Source organism: Dicentrarchus labrax, unplaced genomic scaffold (assembly GCF_905237075.1).
Source record: "Dicentrarchus labrax unplaced genomic scaffold, dlabrax2021, whole genome shotgun sequence".
Classification (NCBI taxonomy): Eukaryota; Metazoa; Chordata; class Actinopteri; family Moronidae; genus Dicentrarchus; species Dicentrarchus labrax.
This window is the reverse complement of record NW_026136715.1, coordinates 22866036-22887986: the sequence shown is the minus strand read 5'-3', so window position 1 is coordinate 22887986 and position 21951 is coordinate 22866036. Positions and strand designations below refer to the sequence as shown.

General features: G+C 40.2%; 1 protein-coding gene across 2 annotated transcripts in view; it reads left to right on the top strand.

Moving 5' to 3' along the window:
* The window catches only part of mtor (mechanistic target of rapamycin kinase), an 81602-nt gene that overhangs the window by 9376 nt on the left and 50275 nt on the right, over positions 1-21951 (top strand). For both annotated transcript variants that reach the window (XM_051426467.1, XM_051426465.1), the window contains exons 15-28: positions 38-121; positions 1406-1498; positions 1963-2097; positions 2990-3119; positions 7719-7969; positions 8107-8193; positions 9727-9894; positions 14359-14471; positions 14792-14954; positions 15431-15523; positions 15882-16028; positions 16626-16768; positions 18113-18275; positions 19726-19871. In XM_051426467.1, coding sequence (XP_051282427.1) covers positions 38-121; positions 1406-1498; positions 1963-2097; positions 2990-3119; positions 7719-7969; positions 8107-8193; positions 9727-9894; positions 14359-14471; positions 14792-14954; positions 15431-15523; positions 15882-16028; positions 16626-16768; positions 18113-18275; positions 19726-19871 — 1916 coding nt within the window. The remainder of the gene's footprint in view (positions 1-37; positions 122-1405; positions 1499-1962; positions 2098-2989; positions 3120-7718; positions 7970-8106; positions 8194-9726; positions 9895-14358; positions 14472-14791; positions 14955-15430; positions 15524-15881; positions 16029-16625; positions 16769-18112; positions 18276-19725; positions 19872-21951) is intronic.

Here is a 21951-nt window from a genome sequence, read left to right as displayed (position 1 = left end):
ATGGGTTAAGTGACCCTGTTACCTTTTACTTCTGCAGGCTCTCATTCTCAAGCTGAAAGACCCAGACCCCAACCCTGGAGTGGTCATTAGTGTCCTTGCAACCATTGGCGAGTTGGCTCAGGTAAGGCTGGATTTAATGTTTCAATTCCTTGAAGTTTTATGGGGACAGTATTAATCTGTGTATCATATTGATTTCCTAGCTTCTAATGATCTGATTAAAACCCAATAAATCTGAGCAAAACAGTTGTTGTTGTTGTCCTGTGCATATTATAATATTTTTGGAGTCTCTGACTTTACAGTTTTAATGCAAGCAATCTGAACATGTCCTTCTGTGGTGGAAAGTACAGAGTATAGCCCCACCCATGGATGTGTGCCTTGCTCCATCCTGTCTAGGTGGTTCGATGGTCCCCACAGAGGAGTCAGGAAAGCACTGTTAAAGGCAGGCAGTCTCTGCAGGTCAAACAAAGTGCAGGAGATGCTCAGGTAGACCAAGTGTTGAGGGTTGACTCAGTGCAGGAAGAAGGAGAAGCCCAGCTGCTCATGAACCAGCACAGGAAGACACAAGAAAATGTAGGGAATATAGACAAGAGCCATTGAATGTCATGACAAAAATAAGATATATTCAAGCTATAAGCCCCTATGTGTGGATTAGAACATTTCTGATTTTGGTAACCTGTAGTGATGGTATCAAAAAGACGGTGTAGTAAATGTTGCAGTCAGTATATCTGACCCAGGGAGACAGAAATGAATGGACACATACGCCACAGACAGTGGAACATTTTTATCATTTTGAATTATCGCGATAATTAAATTACAGCCGATAAGTTATGGGCGCATAATAATAATAATTGATTTTGAATTCATATCCAAAGCATTTCTGTTCTATGAAAGACAAAGTAGGTTTAAAGTTGTCTGATGTACTAAAAATTAAATCAAATTAAAACAATATGTCAACACTAGTGATGTCAGTTAGATTTGGTTACACAGATCTATAGAATATAAAATCATCCATCTTTGCTCACTTTTTGTCCCCCTAGTGTGTAAAAACTACAGGTTATGAACTTCCAAATCCAAAAATGTGAAATTATCGGTTATCTTATCTTATTGGCCACGAGAAACAGGTAATTACAGGTTATGGAATCAGCTGAAAGAAAATCTGTATTGTGTATCCCTACTCATTTTCACAAACAAACATTGTTTGTAGAATAGTTTGACAAATGCTTTAATAACTTCAAAAATCTGCCCATAAGGGCTATGGTTTATTATGGTCAGATCGATTTGACGTTTTAATGTAAAACTAATTATTCACTCCCTTTAAGATTTGAGAAGATCTTAGTGCCAGAAAATTGGACAGAATATAACATTCCCTCAGTCTTGATTGGTTCTCCTGTGGTTACTCTGTCAGGTGAGTGGCCTGGAGATGAGGAAGTGGATGGACGAGCTTTTTCCAATCATCATGGACATGCTGCAGGACTCCTCCTCGTTGGCCAAACGACAGGTATGTCAAGAAAATTAGTATCCGCCTCATCTGGTTCTAATTTCTTTTCTCATTTCTCCTCAGCACTAGTCAGTTCTGAAAAATATTTATTTCTTGTGTACAGTAAACACATTTCTACTTCAGTTAACATGAATGGATATGATTACTGGACACATTTTAAAGTCACTCAGAAAGCATTTTGCGAGCATTATGCTTACAGTATTTCCTGATTAGAAAGGATTGTAGGGCCTTTTGAAGTATTAATCAATGGCTTTTCAATAAGGGACTAAAAGTAGTTTGAATTGATGGCCTTGATACTTATTATCCTGTTAGTAAGTAACTTTTCTGGCATTATTTGTTTAATAAGTACATTTTATTAAAAGGATGTTTTGGTAAGAGAGGAAAGAAAAGTGCACCCCAGTCTTTATGCTTTATGCTTGTCGATCAGTGAAATGGTTCAATTGTTGCTTCTGACTTTCCACCAGGTGGCACTGTGGACACTGGGCCAGCAGGTGGCTAGTACAGGTTATGTGGTAGAGCCCTACCGCAAGTACCCCTCCCTTCTGGAGGTGCTGCTCAACTTCCTCAAGACAGAACAAAACCAGGGCATCAGGAGAGAGGTATGCACAGGGGCCTCCATCTTGGCTCCTAACTCTTTGTTTTCCCCACAGTTTTCTCAGTGGCAATGTGAACTCAGCTCTGTCGTGCAGTGACTCATTATGAGGCCACAAACCCTACCTGTCAACATATACTAAACAAATGAAGCTCTGTGTAGATGTATTAACTTTGACTGCTGACATATAATCAGGAATACATACAGTATGAGGCAATGCAGATTTTCCAGAGTTCTATGGAACTTTTTCCTAACTCCTGGCCTGTGATGTAAGTGATAATTGTTAAAGTTTCTTCCCTTGCCTGTTACATTGCGTGGGTCTCAGAGAGTGCATTGTCACTGTGTGTGCAGTGCAGCATGTGGACATTGGCTCTGGGAACCCTCACCCATGGATCCATTATGTAATAAATTTGAAATCCTTCTGGGCTAATTATCCAACTGTAGTTGTGCACCTAGTCTAGGTTAACTATTCTGTTGTATTCTTTTGTCTGCTGTTTTTATGAAAGGATTATACCCAATTGAAGATCTGTATTTTGAGTATCAAATATTCTCCACTGAAAGATGGCTCTACTTACTTCTTAGAAGTGGGCACACAGTCATAGAAAAAAAGTATCATAGCATCCACAGAGACTTCTCAAATCACTCCACATCTCTTTTGTTGATGTGCCAGTAAGTGGTTAAGTATCTTTAAGCAGGCAATATCACTTGTAACTGTTTTGAAAAATGGATTCTATTTTTTTAATGACCATGATCATCGATATCTCTCTAAACCTTGGTAGTCAAATTAAAGTCCAGTCTGAAAGTCTTTTCTGTACTGTTAGACTTGTGTTCCAGTGGAGGGCAAACATAATTCAGTGGAAGATGACTGACTGTGTGTGCATGCTGTGTGTCTCCAACAGGCTATCCGTGTACTGGGTCTTCTCGGAGCTCTGGACCCCTACAAGCACAAGGTGAACATCGGCATGATTGACCAGTCACGAGACGCCTCCGCCGTCAGTCTCTCCGAGTCCAAGTCCAGTCAGGACTCAGGTAGGCCTGTGATCACTATTACTAATCACAGTTTTGGGAAAAACTTTATAGAGTCAGAATGTGGATTACTTTAACTTTATATTTGTGTTTCTCAAAGTTACAGCAGTATTACATTCTCAGCGCAAAAGCTGGAAAGTCTCTAAGTCAGCATGAACCGTTTTAAAATCTCACTGTGTGGGTCTGCCCATTGGGGTTGCTGCTGAGGTGTGTGTGTGTGTGTGTGTGTGTGTGTGTGTGTGTGTGTGTGTGTGTGGCCTGATGGATAGTGTTGTAAATAGTCTGAACATAGAGGACTTCTTATATTTGACATAGTGGAATTTGTAATGATTCTTTTTTATGTTTGTAGATAGTAAATAAATAAAAAAGAAGATTTAACACTTGTGACACCATTTCAACTCCAGAACTCTCCCAGACAACCTGTTGAGGTGGTCAGATGTGTTTGGACACATTAAGAACAGATAAAGGGCATTGCTACATAAATTTAAACTATCAGATCCATCCAGGAAATGCAGAAATCTGGCAGCAGGCAGTCTAGACAGTAACACACTTCTTAAAGATGGACTGTTGGGTAGGTTTTGGAACAAACAACTCCAGTTTTAAAGGTCACAAAACTGACGAAGTGGCAGTTGAAGATGCATGTAAATGTCATTCAGAAAAGGCATTTGAGATGTAAAAGAAGGCATTTGCAGTTTGGAATAGTTTACTTCATCAGTTCTTCTAAAACATTTGGATTGATAAAATGCCAGCTGTAGGTTGAATTGCATCCATTTTTGTCATATTTGTTCATAATGATTAAGTGACACAAAATGGCTGATGTGAATAGGAAAGATGGTCACAGATTCCAAATTTGATAAAGCAGCTGTTCATGGGGACATGAGATCTTTCATGCGTCACTGAATCGAACAATATTTGATTGTGCACAATAACCATTTGTGCAGGTTTAATCTTTATACACCTTTACGCTTGTTAAACATGAATGCTTGTGCGCTCATGGTTAAATATGGGAGTTAGTGCCGTGGAAAGAGCTGTGAGCAAAACACACCTTTGCAGTCTTGCGGTACAGTTTTTCTTTGGTCGGAATATGATCACTCTAGAGAGGAACTAATTTTCAATTATTTGAATTGCTGAATCTGGCTTACATAAACCGATGATATTCTGTCTAGTCCAAAGCACTTAGGATTATCCTTTACAGCTTGGCTGTTTTACATTTCATAAATCTACAGCTAATTAGAAATGGAGCACAGTGAATTGATATGTCTACACACAAGACAAAACACAATTTTTAGAGGTCTTGCCCCTGCATTGGAAAAGTCAACATCAATGATGACTTTGGGTTTTTGATTTGTTGGAGCCTTCGCTCTTTAGGATTTAATTTCTGGTTTCTGTCTGACCTATGCCCAACTAAACCACCTCCAGAATGAGGGTCTGCCAGTTCATAGGGAAATATATCTGCTATAACACTGGAGTGGGATCTTTTTAAAGTGGTGATATTAAATTTAAGCCGACTGTAGACAGACATCTCTTTAAGGATCTTTTCAATGGGCTATTAATTGTCAATGATTTACATCACTGTTTTATGTGTGATAATTGATTACTGACGCAGCCCAAATGTTTAAATGTTTAATCATATCAGCTGAATCATTCATCGTCCTGTCACAAATTAATGTATGATATTATATATATTATGTTTCTCTCCTGCTGTCTAAGTCAGTGTTGTCAATATGTTTGTTGTCACAAACTGTGAGAACAAAGCATGAGCTGTATGTGACAGAGCAGAACCCCTTTCTTTCCATGGCAGTATCTCTATGGAAAAATACATTTGTGTCAAAATACTGTCATTACTTAGTTCTACCAGGCTGCACACCTGGGTCATATTCTTCCCACCAAGCCTCCTCCTTCCACAAAGTTTAACAGTTTTTGCAGTGTTTTTTCAAGAAGCACTTTTATGCCTGGACGCTATTCTGCCTGTAACATGATTGAGTTATGGATGACTGACAGCGTTGAACGTTATCTGCAGATATGCTCGTGGAAATCCAAATGCGAGTATTCCATACATTGAACGAATACTGACTCATGCCCATCCCTATTAGACACTGATGGCTAAAACCACTAAAAGTCAGGTTGTTTTAGTGCTTAATGTTAGCAAAGCTATCCATAAGAAGTAAGTGAAAAAGGTAGGAGACCTATATGCTACATTGTTCTTTACTTCCCATAATATGAAAGAAATAACACAATGATGATTTTGCTGTTTTTAGACTACATCAAACTCTTGAGTTTATCCTGAGAATAACACTTATAGAATAGCCATGGTGCCACCAAATACATTAGGATTCATCGTCTGTTGACAGCGATTAACTACAGAAACTCACGGTATTTCAGGAGGTTTTGACGTTCTTTGTGATGGATGCTTTCACTTAAGGTCCATCATCCTCTGGAGAGCTTGAAAATTCATAACAATGACAATGAAAAATGCTCATCTGTCTTTCGTCATGTGCATTGTGTATGGCGAATACAGGTCTCCACTTGTCTGATCCAGTCATGTGTCTCAGAATGTGACCTTGTACAATATGGTAATAGTTTTACCAGTTTGTTCTCCAACTAAATGGGCTGTGACCAGAATTGGAGGCTGTACATCTGTTGGCAGATTTGTCAGGGTCAGCGTCTGGAGCACAAGCAATATTTGACAGCATGTTTTTTGTTATGTGGGCGGTCAATGGCTAGGCCCATCTCCTCACCTGACTTCAGAGAAGGCCAATCATGTCACTACAGAACGTCAGGGTCATAAAACCTATGAAATGGCATTCCTGTTTAGTAAGTTGCTTTATTTACATTAGTTATTATAGCTTTTCTGAAACATCTAAAGCCTGAATTACTGCAGTACTGCTGCCTCACTTAACTACACTGATTTCTGTTTGTCGGCTATAAAGGCTCAGATGTGTAGCCATCTATCGCCGTCATTAATCTAGACTTGGTGACAGCTAGAATAATAAAAGATCCAAAGGGAAAGCTACCCTCTTTAACCTGCACGCTCTGTGCCAATCTGTTATGTCTATAGTCCAGAATCTTGAGGGAGACAACTGGAGCAACTGAAACTGTACTCCTGCAGAAGGCCAGTGAAACGCTGAATACCAGACGTCTGTATTCTCAGATGCCTTGTAAAACTCAATAGCCCTGCATAGATAAATGGACAGACTGACCCCAGTTGCATTGCATGTCAAAAAAAAACATGAATAAAACTACTCATTTAAAAAAAGAGATATGCATTATAAACGTTAAAAGACCACCACTGTTGCTTGGTTTACAAAAAAAATGTTCTCTCTAATTCTAAGCGTGCCTGCCGAAGCCCTCACGTGGCTCCTTAGATTCTCCTGTACTTAAAGGTGATTCTGCGATGGCTTATTGCAGATGGCAGCAATCACATGGATATGTTAAATTTTTGGGTAAAAGTGAGAATTACTGGATGTTCAGACCAAAACTGGCAAGGTTCAAGTTCTCACGAGAAGATGAAATATGATTCAGGAAGGCAGAAGTGAGTTTTTTAGAATACTGTGGGACAGGATTTTTACCATTTTGTCCGGTGCTATAATACAGTTTGGTGCCAGAACTGACAACGGCCAGCAATAAGGAGCCGACAATATCAGCCCTCCTCTCCCATCAGCCTATTATTGCTGCCGAACTTTGTAGCCAGGAGCAGAAGCATTTTTAGCTGTATTTAGTGTGAAGGAGAAGGTATTGAATTGGATATTTGTGGGGGGGGGGTCTGGGATGCCATGAATCACCGTTGATATACTCAAACTTTAACACTGGAGATTTATTGCCTGATTAATGAATAATGAGCGTCACAGCCTACTGTCCTACCTAGTTACAAGGGCTGGGCTGATGAAGTTATAGTCGGAGTTAGATTTATAGTTTTAAAATAAACTCCAATACTCAGATGGTGTGATTGCATTTGGAAAAGTCAGAAGTAGTTTAAATTGATATCTTTTATTTGTAAGAATCGAACAGGAAATATTTTTTTACTGTGTAAAGAAAAGGAAAGTTTTTTCCCACCACAAAAACTCAAACCACAAGTTCTTTTGAATACAGTGCTAACAGTAGACACTAACTTTTTGTTTAAATAGCTTGTTTAAGGTTGGATCACATCACTAATACTTAATAACAGTAAGAAAGCTGGCCTGTGCTTTCTATTACGATCAGTTGAAAAACACAACAGATTTCCATCAAACAAAATGCAGATATTCCGTCGATAACTCAGGCCTGTAATTAATGTTATTTGATTTTCAGTTTATGGTGGGAAAATACAGATTGTGCTCCTACTTAAGTTATCAATTGATTGATTGTAATTGTATTCTATTCTGCATTAAAAACATGACACATGAACTTGATCAGGCACCTTGATTGATTTTGTCTATGCTGGTGACCCGTAACAATGTTTTTTTCAGGGTAAAGTGATTCGAGAAAAATAAAGTCACAACTTGTGGTTGATTGCACATGGTCACGACCATTTCTGACCATTTCCCCCTAAAAAGAATGAGATGTTGCGAGACTTGTATGATTACTTTGTTGCAACAATCAATGTGAGTTTTCCCCTCCCCACAGCGGACTACAGCACCAGTGAGATGTTGGTGAACATGGGCAACCTGCCTCTGGATGAGTTTTACCCTGCCGTGGCAATTGTCACGCTGATGCGCATCCTAAGAGACCCTTCACTCTCCAACCATCATACGATGGTGGTCCAGGCTGTTACCTTCATCTTTAAGTCTCTGGGCCTTAAGTGTGTCCAGTTCCTGCCCCAGGTCATGCCCACTTTCCTCAATGTCATCCGGGTCTGTGATGGGAGTATCCGAGAGGTAGGTAGCCCTACAGAATAAGAGGAACGAGGCTGTCTTGTTGATTTGGTATTTGTTGACCTCTGGCTAATGATGTCAGTTATTCTCAAAGCAGATCTCTCATTGTTTTTCATTTCTGTACTTTATTTGTTCTCCAGTTCCTTTTCCAGCAGATGGGAATGGTGGTGTGCTTTGTGAAGATCCACATCCGCCCCTACATGGACGATATCTTCACCCTCATCAGAGTGAGTAACTGTGTCAACATCCCCCCCCCCGCGCGTCTAATCCCCAAACACAGATCATCCAGCCCCTCTGATTTTCCTGTGAGTCAGGCAAACAGCTGCAAACTCTTAATTGCACTCAGTTGCACCTTCCTCATTAGAAGTAATGTGTTCAGGGCCCCTGGATGAATTCCTGCCCCATGTCACACAGCATCATCACATGTGGTGTGGTACTTAACTAACAAGATTAAAGAGGCTACAGTACTAGTAGATCATCATGTGATTTTTATTTGGATAGTATTCTTTTAAATCTCCTTTAGTTTTGCTCATTGTTTAGAATGACACTTTCCACCAGCTGCTCTGATGTACGTTTAAACTCTGGTGAGAACTCCTGACATTCACCCTTATCACATGATGTGGGACAACTGCTAAAACCATAGCACTTGCACAAACACACTTGTCTAGCACATAATCATATAACAAGACACAAAATATCATATGACTGTCCTTGTATCGGAATTTTGGTAACATTGTTACCGACACTTCTGCAATGGCGGTAAGTCCTCCAGGAGAAAAGTAATTGAGAGAACTGGACCACTGCACCTCAAGTCCCTCTGAGTTAATAAATGGCGAGTGAAACAAAGAATCTATTCATTTTTGCTCCAGCTCAACTCCTGCCTCCAGATGAAGGGGCTGGAATAGCCATTCAAGATGTACACTCACTTGCTCTCTAGTCAGCTGCCACAGGCAGTGAAAGCAGGAAGTTGGGGGCTGCTAGAGACCTCTGGTCTGGACAAAACACCTCTGCCAGATCTCACAGCTGAAGCCCATTGACTGATTGACGTATTGCGTGACTTCAAGTCTTCTGCTCCTATTATCTCTAATGTACACAGTGACCGTGCCTAGATTTTCACAAACTGTGTCATAAGCCACACAGAGACGTGATGTCAGTCCCAGTTGACAGGAAATTGTCTCCATTCCTCGCCATCTAGTATCGTGACGCTCCCTCTCAGCCTCTGGCACGTGAAAGCTTTGAGGGAAATCTGTCCAAACGTCTCTCTGGCACTCCGCTCATTGATGGAAACACCTTTTGACCCAATTCCTCAGACCAAGAAAACCCACAGCGCTATACCAGAGCGGTGGGTGAGGTAGTGCTTTGGATGTACCCTCTGAATATTATAAAAATGTATATTCAGAAATTGGACTCACATTAATTTAGGTCACTCTTATTTAGGACAAACTTATTACTTACTACAACAGTACCATCTGTCCGTTAGCTTAGGTATTATTAGTTTTGTTCATTTTATCAGATCACATTATACATAGTCTGGCCGCCTCATATTCTTTAACTGTTGTTGTTCCGTAAGTTGGTAAACTAATTCTTATCATCCAATCATATTAGCTGTGAATAATAATAATAATCATAATCTGAAATCCTGTAGAAGAATATGTTTTGCTTGTGTGCTATACAAAGAAAGGACAGTATTGTTAGTTTATCAGTTTTTTAAAGAAACTTTGATGTTATTTTAATTCTTGTCAATATGTTCTGTCCTGTAGGAGTACTGGACACCAAACAACCCTATGCAGAACACCATCATCCTTCTGATTGAGCAGATTGTGGTCGCACTGGGTGGAGAATTCAAGCTCTACCTGCCTCAGCTTATCCCACACATGTTGCGTGTCTTCATGCATGACAACAGCACCGGTCGCAGTGTTACCATCAAGGTGAGTGCAACGCAGCGCAGTTCAGATGACAAAATCACCAATCACGCTGTGCGATTATAAGCCCACACCTGGCTATATACCGAAGGGTATTCCAACCACCAGAATTCAAAGAAAAAGTGCTGTAGAATAGTTTCTGTCACTCATAAACTGATTCACAGGGATTTTACTGCACAAAATAATACTAGATATTACAACTAATTCTAAGCTGTTATCCAGTGCTGCAAACAGTTTTAGCAATGAAACGTTTATAATAAGATGAGAAACAAACTAAATATGTTTTTCTTATATCTACAAATGTTCATTTATGTGTGGGAATGTGGATGTACCTGCAATTTATACTGTCAGAAAGATGACGTTAAAGCCTTTAACTATGATACATGGTTTTAACACAAGTTTTGTTGATATCCAGTTATTGCAGCAGGAAAACTCAAAGCTCCAGTGTGTAATATTTAGGAGGATCTATTAGCAGAAATGGAACCTAATATGCATAACTACATTTTCATCAGTGTATAATCACCTTTAAATATGAATCGTTACGTTTTTGTTACCTTAGAATGAGCCGTTTATAACTACAGATGCCATGGGTCGCCTTCCATAGAGTCTGCCATGTTGAACCACCATGTTTCTACAGTAGCCTAGAAGGGACAAACCCAAAACTGACTGTAGATAGGGGCGATCAGGTTTTTTGCGCATTTCGCAGCCACCGTAGTTTCTCCTTCGTGCTAGGACGGGCACGGTGAAGTGATGGAGTTGCAATCTGCAAATTAGGGCTGCTCAATTATCATAATCACGATTATTTGGGTCAAAATTGAAATCACGATTATTCAGACGATTATTTTTTTTAAACTTCAGAAACATGCTGCATTTATTGGACATTTGTCAAAAACACTTTGCAAGGAAGTCCTCAGTTACACTTTCCTTTCCCCATAAACATTTGTAAGTCTCCTTTTTACATTGACAGTCATAGTGCACTCTTGCAATCTCTACAAAAAGTTAAATTAAATAAAATAACACACAAAAGATAAGCCATAGAAAAACAATTTGTGCTCTCAAATTTTAGTGCACTGCCACAACATTTGAAATTACCTGTTGCTGTTACGCGCTACCTGTTCCAACAAAAACAACGTGACTGACTCATGTGCAGTGCATGCTGTGGGGGAGGGACGGAAATACACATGTGCAAAATACGCAGACTGTGGCTTCAGGGATGCAGCCCCTGAATTGGGACACAGCTTTTTTTTATACAACGTTGCACAACAGAAAATGAAAAGAAAATCGTTTCCCCCCGATTTTATTAGTTTTGAGATCGTTTGGCCCCAAAATCGTAATCATGATCAAATTTCGATTTAATTGAGCACCCTTACTGCAAATACACCACTAGATGCCACTAAATCCTACACACTGGTAATTAAACTGAATTAACCAGAGACGAAAAAGGAACATAAACAGACAAATTGAATTGAAAAAATAAAAACAATAAAGATTTGACAAATTGAGAGGTTACAGAAATGAATCCAGTAAGCCTGGAATTGAAATTGTGGTCACAGAACTGGAACAGCTTTAAAAATCAAAAAAAGAAGTTCTTTCAGAACCCTCGGCTGAGGCTTAACAAATATAAAATACTGCTCGGAAACAGGTTAATGCTGCCATGAACGCTGACTCAACACAGTGCAGAGAAATAGCTGAAATAAAAAATAAATTGAGTCATTTGAAAGTGCCTCAGTGTGTGTACTTTTTAACGATGCACTCCAAGTCCTCGAGCAATGCAACATTTTCCATTTTTTACAGTCACTGTCACTTCCTTTTACATAATTTAACTGGTGGCCTCAGTTAAGACCTTATTTTTAACTCTACTTTTCCGATTGACATGGATCACAGTTATTCAGCCAGGCTAAATACCTTTTACTTTTTAATATTATTTTTGGGGCTTTTTATATACTTTTATTTGACAGCTCTACCAGGTGAGCTAATGGTAATGCCCTGAGAAAACCTATGGTAACCAGAGCATCTGTATTATAAATAAAGACAGACTGTCGACTGTGTGTTGACATGCTAACTTCAGTAGTTTATGTACATGTTATGTACAACCTGATCCAGGCTATTTATTTTTGCCTGGTGGATTTTGATCTTACTGTGCCATAAGACTTCTCCAGCAGGACAAACCCTGTTGAGAGAGAAAGATGTACAGGAAAGAGTAGAAATTACTGAAACATTCAGATGTGCTTGCATTTGGGGTTATGTTGAGTCTTTACTAAAATGTGAAAACATGAAATATAGTAGCTGTAATAGAGAATAATTAAAGTTTAATGTCATGAATTAATAATGGCAATGAAGCAGTAAAATATATGTCCCACTATAGCATGACCCCAAATAATGTATTATGTAAGGGTTTGACCACTCAACTCTGACTTAGACATTTGACGGCTGTACTGACTGATGGAGAAAAAGGGACATGTTATGTGTCATAAATCTGGTGGAGAAAGCACACTAATTAGATTGAAAAGATCATGTGTCAGATTTGAGCTGTTATTTGAGTAGATAACTTAATTTTGCTAGCGCTGCCAAGAGGAGTGTGTCTTTAAAATGTACTCCAGTCACTCCACACTCTTTCAGAAAGCACAGGAGCTCAGCCCACAGTTGACTTATTGGGGTGCTGTTTTCTGTTCGTGGTTTCCGTCGATATCCATCAAGACCTTTCAGGTCTAAGTCATTCACTTGTAATACAGCAGTTCAAAGACAGCAGCATAAATGTGTAGCTAACACACTCTCCTGTTTCAGCAGCTGCTGCCAGTAGTTGTCGGGTTTTCCCTCAAACACTAAATCATGGTTTGGGCACAGACCACAAAGACAGAATCATAAGAAGCATGGTCATCTAGTGCCTTCTCCTCTGGTGCTGTTTTGTCTCACAGTCTGCAGTATTAGATAACCCAGCAGCCCACAGTCTGGATAGTCTATAACTCAGGCCTGGGTCTGGAGCCTAATCTTTAGAACAGGATGGGGGTCATGAAATGGGGGAACTGGGAATCGGGTTACCCTCTAGTCTAAAGGAGAAGAAAAGAAAAACATACTTCCATCATCTCAAGGAGCTGTTCTGTCCAGCCATGGTGCCCCCTCCCCAGCACACACACACGCACACACTTGTACACCTCCACCTCAGCTTCCTGCTGTCTCGCCGTGCGCAATTTAGACGTGGGGGTGGAGGTGTGGGGAAAGAGTGGAAGCGGTTATGGTGCATTTGGGGGCTGGGGTGGGTTTGTTGGCTGCAACATACGTCATCCTTCAAGACCACCATCTATCCATGCAGCTGATAGCTCACACATGCTCCCCACAGCATGACGTGACCATTAGACCAAAACCCTAATCTTAAGAAGTACAGCTGGCTACCTGGATGAAAGCAGCACTCATAATATCCAGTGAGCCCTGTAATTGTAGTGATACGTTTATGAATTTAGAACTTCATTCATTCAGACTGTTGTGTCTTGACAGCTTTGAAGTGCTTGGGCCACATTCAAAAAATGGAACGAGGTGTTAATGTGTACCAGTTGCTAGATTCGTCTGTGCTGTCTAACAATAAAACCATTGATTTAAAATCCCAATTAACCGTTGCACTGGAATAATATCAGATCCCTTTTGTTTTCCATCTCAGGTACACTGCTCATTTCAATCTTTGTGATGTCATGAGTGCATTATTCATAATTTTAAAGACCACCTCCAGATTCTTATTGTAAGGTAATCATCTAATGAGTGAGTAAGATTCTGCACAGTGTTCATTAACAGCAGTCTTACTGTTCTTTGGATATTACACTGTGCTGGTCTAATTAAGTCTTTGTTGCAAACTGTATCAAACTGTACAGTATCAATATAGAGAAATGTAGAATTGTGCAATGAATCTTAACGCTACGATATATAGAAACAAATGCAAGCAAACACTCATCGTCAGCTTGTATCATCAATCTCTCAGATGATAGCTGATCTCAGATTTTGAAAATGCACCACAACATTAGGCAAGCTTTGGACATAGTGGTAGAATGTTTTTTAAAAACTTTGTTCAGAAATGGTGCTTACCATCGATATAGAACTGTGGTATCTACATAGATATATAACAGTATTTGCACATATAATGAAAGCTCTAAATTGCAGTTCAGATGGGCCTTAATGTAAAACTTTATGTTAGTGCATTGTTGTTACCTGTCTCTCATAACCTCTCAACGTATTATATACGATACTTGTCGTTCCATTGCACTTCTTATTGTATTTTATGGTCTGTGTGCTGTGAAATGACTACAAGTAAGATACTCACGTATTCGTTCACTCATAGAAATGCAGAATTTTCCTGGAAGGCTAGCATGTGTGCCAGCACTTTAAAAAAAGGGCCTGAAAAACCATAACAGGCTCATTAAAATGAATTGCTCATGGTAAGTGTTGTGGTATGTGGGCCTGACCTGTGTGTGCTCTCCTTTGCAGCTGCTCAATGCCATCCAGCTGTTTGGTGCCAACCTAGATGACTACTTGCACTTGCTGCTGCCACCCATTGTCAAGCTATTTGATGCCCCTGATGTGCCCCTGCAGGCCCGCAAGTCAGTACTTCACATGGCTGTCCCATGTAGTCGTAGTTTGGAATCTATTTTATGGATCTAACTTCTATTATCTCTTAAATTTGAATTGTTAATGAACCCCTATGATGCCAGAAAGAAGAGCACTGGTTCCATTGGTGGATTTCTTTACAGCTCAAAATCTTTATGTGCACTTTCTTTTGACATAGAAGAATAGCTGGAAAATACTTCAACCATTTTACATGTCATCTAGGCTATTTCAAGAGGTCCAGCCCAGACCCTCTGTCCTACTGATGTTTAAGTGAGCATATTATGTTTATCTGTTTTCCTGCTGTGGGGTTCAGGGTTTCCTTGGAGACACTGGACCGGCTGACAGAGTCCCTGGACTTCACCGACTACGCTTCACGCATTATCCATCCGATTGTGCGGACACTTGACAGCACGCCTGAGCTGCGCTCCACCTCCATGGACACACTGTCCTCGCTAGTGTTCCAGTTGGGCAAGAAGGTAGCTATTGCTGTCCCCATGGCTCTGTTTAAATGTAGCTATCATTCAGAAGACTACTTCCAGCCTCCCTACTGTTGGCTTCACATGAACAGCATTTTGGTAACCCACACCCCCCACACAGTCTTTATTACTTCCTGCCAGACTGCTGATGTCATTGACCATTTGGCAGTGGGGGGTGGTGTTTATAAGAGTGGATGAGGTCACATGAACCCCTCCCTCTCCTCCCGAGCTTACCCCTCCCTAAACCCTCCTATCGCTTTCAGGCCTAACCTCAGAATCAGAAGCACACGTGCAGCCACGTCTGGCAACAAACGTGCAGGGGAAGCTTTTGATCTGAGACTTGTGGCGGTTAGATACAAGTGCAGGACACTAAATTATTTGGCTTATGGTGAGGGGAAAGAGGTAGTGAGACTAAACCACGTAAAGCACTCATATACCCATTTATTTTCTCTCCTTCCCTTCCCTTTTATTTGCAGTACCAAATCTTCATCCCCATGGTCAACAAAGTGATGCTGAAGCACAGGATCAACCACCAGCGTTATGACATACTCATATGTCGCATTGTTAAGGTATGTCTCCCCAAATACATCCAGGTTTTCTTAAGAACATATTAAAACAATTGCTACTACGCACATTTCTACATCTCCTGAATTCATGAGAATGTGTTCATTGGTCTTGCCCAGTCAGGCCCAACGCTATAATTCTTCATGAGACAGAGTAATTGCACAAGTCGAACTATAAATGACATAATCATAAATAAACAAAACCTTTTTTATGAACAGTGCACCATGAGCAAGTCATTACCATGTTCTGTTTATCAACAGTTATCCCTTAGGAAGGAAATGCACTTCTTTGAGGCCTGATTCAACATTTCGTCTGCGTGTGGGCTGTGTGTGTGTGTGGCCTGTGTGTTTGTGACCATAACAGGGCTACACTCTGGCAGAGGAAGAAGAGGACCCTCTAATCTTCCAACATCGCCAGCTTCGTGGTAACACAGGTGATGCTCTTGTCAGCGGGCCAGTGGAGGCGGGGCCCATGAAGAAACTTCATGTCAGCACTACTGCACTTCAGAAGGTCAGAAGGGATAATTGACATTTTACTTTTAAAACTGGTTTGTGATTTATACTTGGATAGTAAAAAGGTAACACACACACACGCACTGTTTCACTGCCATAGTTGTTGACTGCAGGTATTGTCTGATTGTCTGATTGTGTACAGTAAACAGTTTACTTGCGGTGCTGACACACGCACCAACAGACCGACAAATAATTAAAGGAACAACCTGAACAAACAAGTTGAGAAACACAGTGAATGCATACGCTTCCATGCAGACCACACAAAGACACTGAATGGTTTGATGAATCATATGCTTTGGCCGTCACAGTCACCAGATCTCTAACCAGTTGAATACCAATGGGAGATTGACATACACACTGACTCGTTACACAGCGCTCTCCACTACCATGATCAAAACACCAAATGAGGCAATCTTTTGGAAGAAAGCTGTTCCATTTTTTGGAACATTTGATGACTAGTAGCAATTCTCTAGTCTATATCTCAGCCAGATCATCCCACACACATTACCTGTGACACTGAGGTCTGGAGGAACTGTGTTGCTCCCACGTAGTTCCCAGTGACTTCTGAAATGGATGATTTCTGTCCTCTTCACAGGCTTGGGGCGCTGCCAGGAAGGTGTCCAAAGATGACTGGCTGGAGTGGCTGAGGCGCTTGAGTGTCGTCCTGCTCAAGGAGTCGTCATCCCCAGCCCTGCGATCATGCTGGTCACTGGCCCAAACCTACATCCCTCTCGCCAGGTACACCACTTCTGCGTCTACATCTCTAGCTCAATTTCTCCTCCCGCTTTTCATCTGTGTCTCAGTTCCACATCCATGATCAACCACTACAGCTAAAAACATTCACACAATTCCCCATGATAACACAGACACATAACTGCACCCGTATAGCCCTTTTCCATACACATTTCCCGCTAGGCTTGACTCGGTTTGGCTTGGCACAGCAGCCCACTGCGGCCTGGATTTGCATCTCCATTACAACAGTGCTACCTGCTTGAATGTGTGTCTATAAAGGCAGAGAGCAGTCTTGAATAATGAGAGGTATGGTAGGAGAGGAACCAGTGTTAGCAAGAACAAAGCAGTCAGTCAGATAAATGTTATTTTCTGATTGTTTCATGGTGGTTACATTCTAAAGCACAAATAAATACGGCCACCTTCCTCCCTGCAGTATGTAGACTAGTTTTATTTGACAAATAGCCGCTAACTAAGCTTGGCTAATTTGGTGATAAACACATTTTATTTCCTATGAATTCTTTCCAATAAAAGTCCAGTGGTTATTTTGTTATTTAAAAGCTTTCATTATGAAGCAGCAAAATCAGGAAATGTTGGGTCTTACTCAGCAGCGACTCCTATACAGCTGAGAGCAGGGGACGCAGGAGAGAAATTAAGCTTCAAACCTTAGAGATTCAGTTCGAAGCTACAAAAATATAGACAGCTGAACATTCAGAGCTTATTAAAAACGTCTGTCCCTCTGGTCTCCTGTATAGACATGAGTTGAGTCTCGAACACATGTTTTTGAGCGGGAGAAGGGGGGTAGTCAGGGGTTGACCGTGGCCGGCGAGACATGACCGCAACTCATTTGGAGGCGGGTTGGGCATGCTTTGGCCTTACTCCTGGGATGGTCCATCCCGGGCGCAAATCGGCACAACTCAACACGTTTAAACTGGTAATGGAAATGCAAACTAGCCCGGCATGGTTTTAGTCGGTGCTGCCAAAAGTGCCAATGGAAAAATCTTGTTTTGTGTTTGGAGAGCTGAGGGGTTTTAATGCAGTGAGACATCAGCTGTTGTTGCGGAACCACAGCCGTTACCAGCACTAGAAGACTGGTTGCACTAGCTACTAGTTTCCAGATGTGAATGCGTGTAACTGTAAATGCGAAGCAGATTGTTACAGAAAAATACTAAAATGCTCTGTGATCAAAGCTATGAAACAACATTGCACTTGTTATAGAAAAGCAGCTATAGAATAATCTTGCTACTCATTGATTTGCTTCTCAATTCAGCTAAACCCTGCTTCTGCAAAATATCCAAATTCTATTGTTGTCATTGTTGTTATAATGTGTAAATGTTGTTTCTGTGTCCACAGGGACCTGTTCAACGCTGCCTTCCTGTCTTGTTGGTCTGAGCTGAGTGAGGACCAGCAGGATGAGCTCATCCGCAGCATTGAGTTAGCTCTAACCTCCCAGGACATTGCTGAGGTCACGCAGACTCTGCTCAACCTGGCAGAGTTCATGGAGCACAGTGACAAGGTTGGCATTGAACTGCAGCATCTACACCACAGAATCAATATGATACAATTTAGACTGAAGGATTGCACATGTCATGTTTTATTAGGGGGCTATATATTAAGTTGCATTTTCTTAATTCATGTTTTTGATATTAGGTAGTGCATTTCAAAGGGGTGATGGATAAGTCCTTTCCTGCCTTATGGAATATAATTTCAAATGGCCCATGAATCTGCAAGGGTTAGATGTTATTCATTCATTACTACCAATGACTCAACTATGACTTTTCTACTGTCCAGCTCTTTTGTGGAACAAAAAGTACATGCCCATTGGATATGCATGACATTACATGCAGTACATTATGAATGAATGATGTTAAAATACCAGTTGAAAATAGGCCGTACTTACATGGGTCTCCAGCTGGCAAAGCAGCAGCACTTAAACATCATCTGTTTTAATGTTTTCTTTGAGGAAACAACAATGCTGGTTTACTTGGCTCAGTTAATTTTATGTCTTCCTTGTCATCAACTTACCTTCAGAGTGAGTTGTTTATGCATCTGCCAGAACAGTCAAATGGTGAAATAGACGCAAAGCAGAGAACGTAGAGGTATTCAGTAAATTTACCAGTCTATTGCAGTGCAAAAACAGGAGGAACCACCCAACTCTCCTCATTTGCCATATTGTTCTGTTCTTGTTTCTAAAAGTGTTATATAAATAAAGTTGTTATTATATTTTGTGGAGTTGCCAGTGCCACAATTAACTACAGCTGGGATACCTACATTACTCTGTGTGATGTGGCCATAGTGTAGTTGAAATGGCACAGTGAAAGGTGTTGTTTAAATGAATGTTCTGATGTAGGTGCCCAAATTTTATATACACTATACTTTTTATACTGTTAATTAAAGGTTACAACAACAGAGCTGATTAGAAAACATTCTGGCTGCTATCAGTATAATAGCAGCCAGAAGATAACAGTAACCTAGGAGATAATCACAGCAATACCTTAGGTGTTGCAAGACTATGAAAATGTTAAAAGAGGACACCTTTCAGTACAGTAATTTCTCTGTCGTCTACTGTTTGGCCACACATGTTGAGATAATTAGTGACGATACTGTTACGTTGAGGGCAGAGAGCGTTATGGTTGGGTCGTAATATAGTATTTCAGCAGGGTCTCCCCCCTGCTGTGAGGCTGCAGCATAAACAGAAGTGTACAATTTTCAGTCAGTGGAAAGAAGGGCATAAGGGGTTTTCTCTTAGGTTACCAGAATTTTGCAGGTTAAATCACTTACAAAGGCATATTAATGCAAATCATTTAAATGTTACATCAGCTGATCCAGTCATTCACAGTTCATTCAGAGTTATAGTGTACGTTAAATACCGCTAGTTACACCGATAGAGGACAACTATTAATTCAAGTTTCATTTTATTTAGGAAAAACTTACTTGTATTTCATACAATTTGTTTCCTTTTCCAGGGTCCTCTGCCCCTCAGAGATGATAATGGCATTGTGCTGCTTGGAGAGAGAGCTGCCAAGTGTCGTGCCTACGCCAAAGCTCTGCATTACAAAGAGCTGGAGTTTCAGAAAGGTCCTTCTCCTCTCATCCTGGAGTCTCTTATCAGGTAGGAGGTCTGAAAACCACACAAACAAATCTTTTTTTTATTAGAAACAACCCCGGTCTATATAAACTTTGAAAAGTTGAACGGTTGACTGTTTTGTAATTTAAGTTGTTATTGTAGATTCATAGAACTATGTAGCTTCATACATTAATATTCATTCTTATGACAAATAATTTCTTGGTAACTTTGAGATCATGACATAATTCAGTGTCAGTGGGAGGTAAGCAATTGCATATTTTCCTATTTTTTTATCTTCCTGCTGGTGTAGATTCATCCTCGTCACAAAAACTAGGTTTGACAGGTGCCTCTTTGATTCACAGTTATTGCTTTATACGTTATGGCTTAAAGACAAACATTAAGCTATTCTCTCAGAGTCAATTTTTAATCTAATAAATACATAAAGAAATTATACTACACATATCCTCCTGTCCCATAACCCTTTGATATCTTCTGTCATCTTTTCCATCCTTTTTTCTCATCCTTTTTTATTTCTGTGCCTTTGGCATGGTATGGAGAAATCTGTTTTCCAGGCATCTAATTGGACGCTTGCCTCCTTTTCATCTACGAGTGTCTGGACTTGTGTTTCTCGGGGCCTGTTTTCAATTTCTCAGGAGCCTTGATGATGATGAATGATGGGAGCCGGCACTCTGGTGTTTTCAATATCCCCATCTGGTTCTCACCTCTCCAGGATTTCCCATAAAAGATCTAGAGGCTGGTGTGCAAAAAGCACTACGTAAACCTGGCTCTACTGATACTGCTGTATTTAAAAAAAAAAAAAAAAAAAAAAAGCATGCATATCTGATGCACATTTTGATGACGAGGAGGCATCGTCACTGATTTTTTTTTAATGCCTGATGAGTCATGTTTGTCTATGAGTCTGCAGTTATTACAGGAATTCTTCTTTGCATTCTCTCATGTGGATCATCAGTTATTATTCAGGGTATTGAATCTGAAGAAGTGACTCATAATAGTATAAATCTTATGTGTTGAACCTGGTATGAATAATGTGTGAGGGATTTTAAGAAAATCAAAAGAATTAGTTTGTGGTCTGACTATATTTCTTAGGTCTTATAGCTTTGGATAGAACCAGGAAATTGGTCACATTTTCCCCATTATTCCCAATAACAGGAACGCTGTTAATTGGGCATTTGGCCTATGGTGTAATTGGTACACCATACAGTATCTTTTAGATGGACTTGGTTTAGTAATTTGTCTCTTGTTTTATTGAGTGAATAAATTTGGGGGACCCTGATGGCTCACCTGGTAGAGCTGGCGCTCTATGTACTAAGGTTTTTTGTGGTTCCATCACCACTGTAGCGACTGGAGCAGGGCATTATTGCATCTGGACCATGTGTTAATAGTAAATGTCTAGCCATAATGTTACCGGGCACCATGGAAATGGTTGGAAATGGAATTTTAAATAAAGTTTAGTATGTTCAGATGTATAGAGGGCTGCAAACTGTTAAGCAAAATCTCATGTTATGCTAGCCATCCAGAGTGGCTTTTGTGCGTGTTTTTTGTTTTACCTCTCAACTGCTCAAATGTACTTTATGTGTGAGTAAAAAGGGATGGACACAATAACGGGCACTTGTACAATTGCCCAATCCAGTAGCCCTGCAATGTGTTTATTTGTTACACTTTAGTTTATTACTGTTGCCAGAGGTTTGGATTTCACCTAAAAATAATAACAGACAGAACACCTATAGTAAAATGTTTTACCATATCATAGTAATAATATGTTTATGTAAATATAAATAGCAGGAAAACCTAAAAATCTAATTCACTACAACATCACACTGTCAAGAAGGTAGCATTTATTGCAGAGTTGTTATTGTGGATTGCATTGCAATTTACTATAACACAGGGTGACGATGTTTAAGAGTCTCCTTTTACATAAAGCCTGCTGAATATGTTGATACCCTTTTTGATGATGAAATGCATTTCCACACAATAGTTTCTGTGATTCTTTGGGTTTAATACCTGCTGAAGGAGCCCAGTGGTCAAGTCACATTCAGACTATATTTTAATATTAATAAATAAATTACAAATAATCTTAAATAATAACTATAACTTTTGGCAGCCA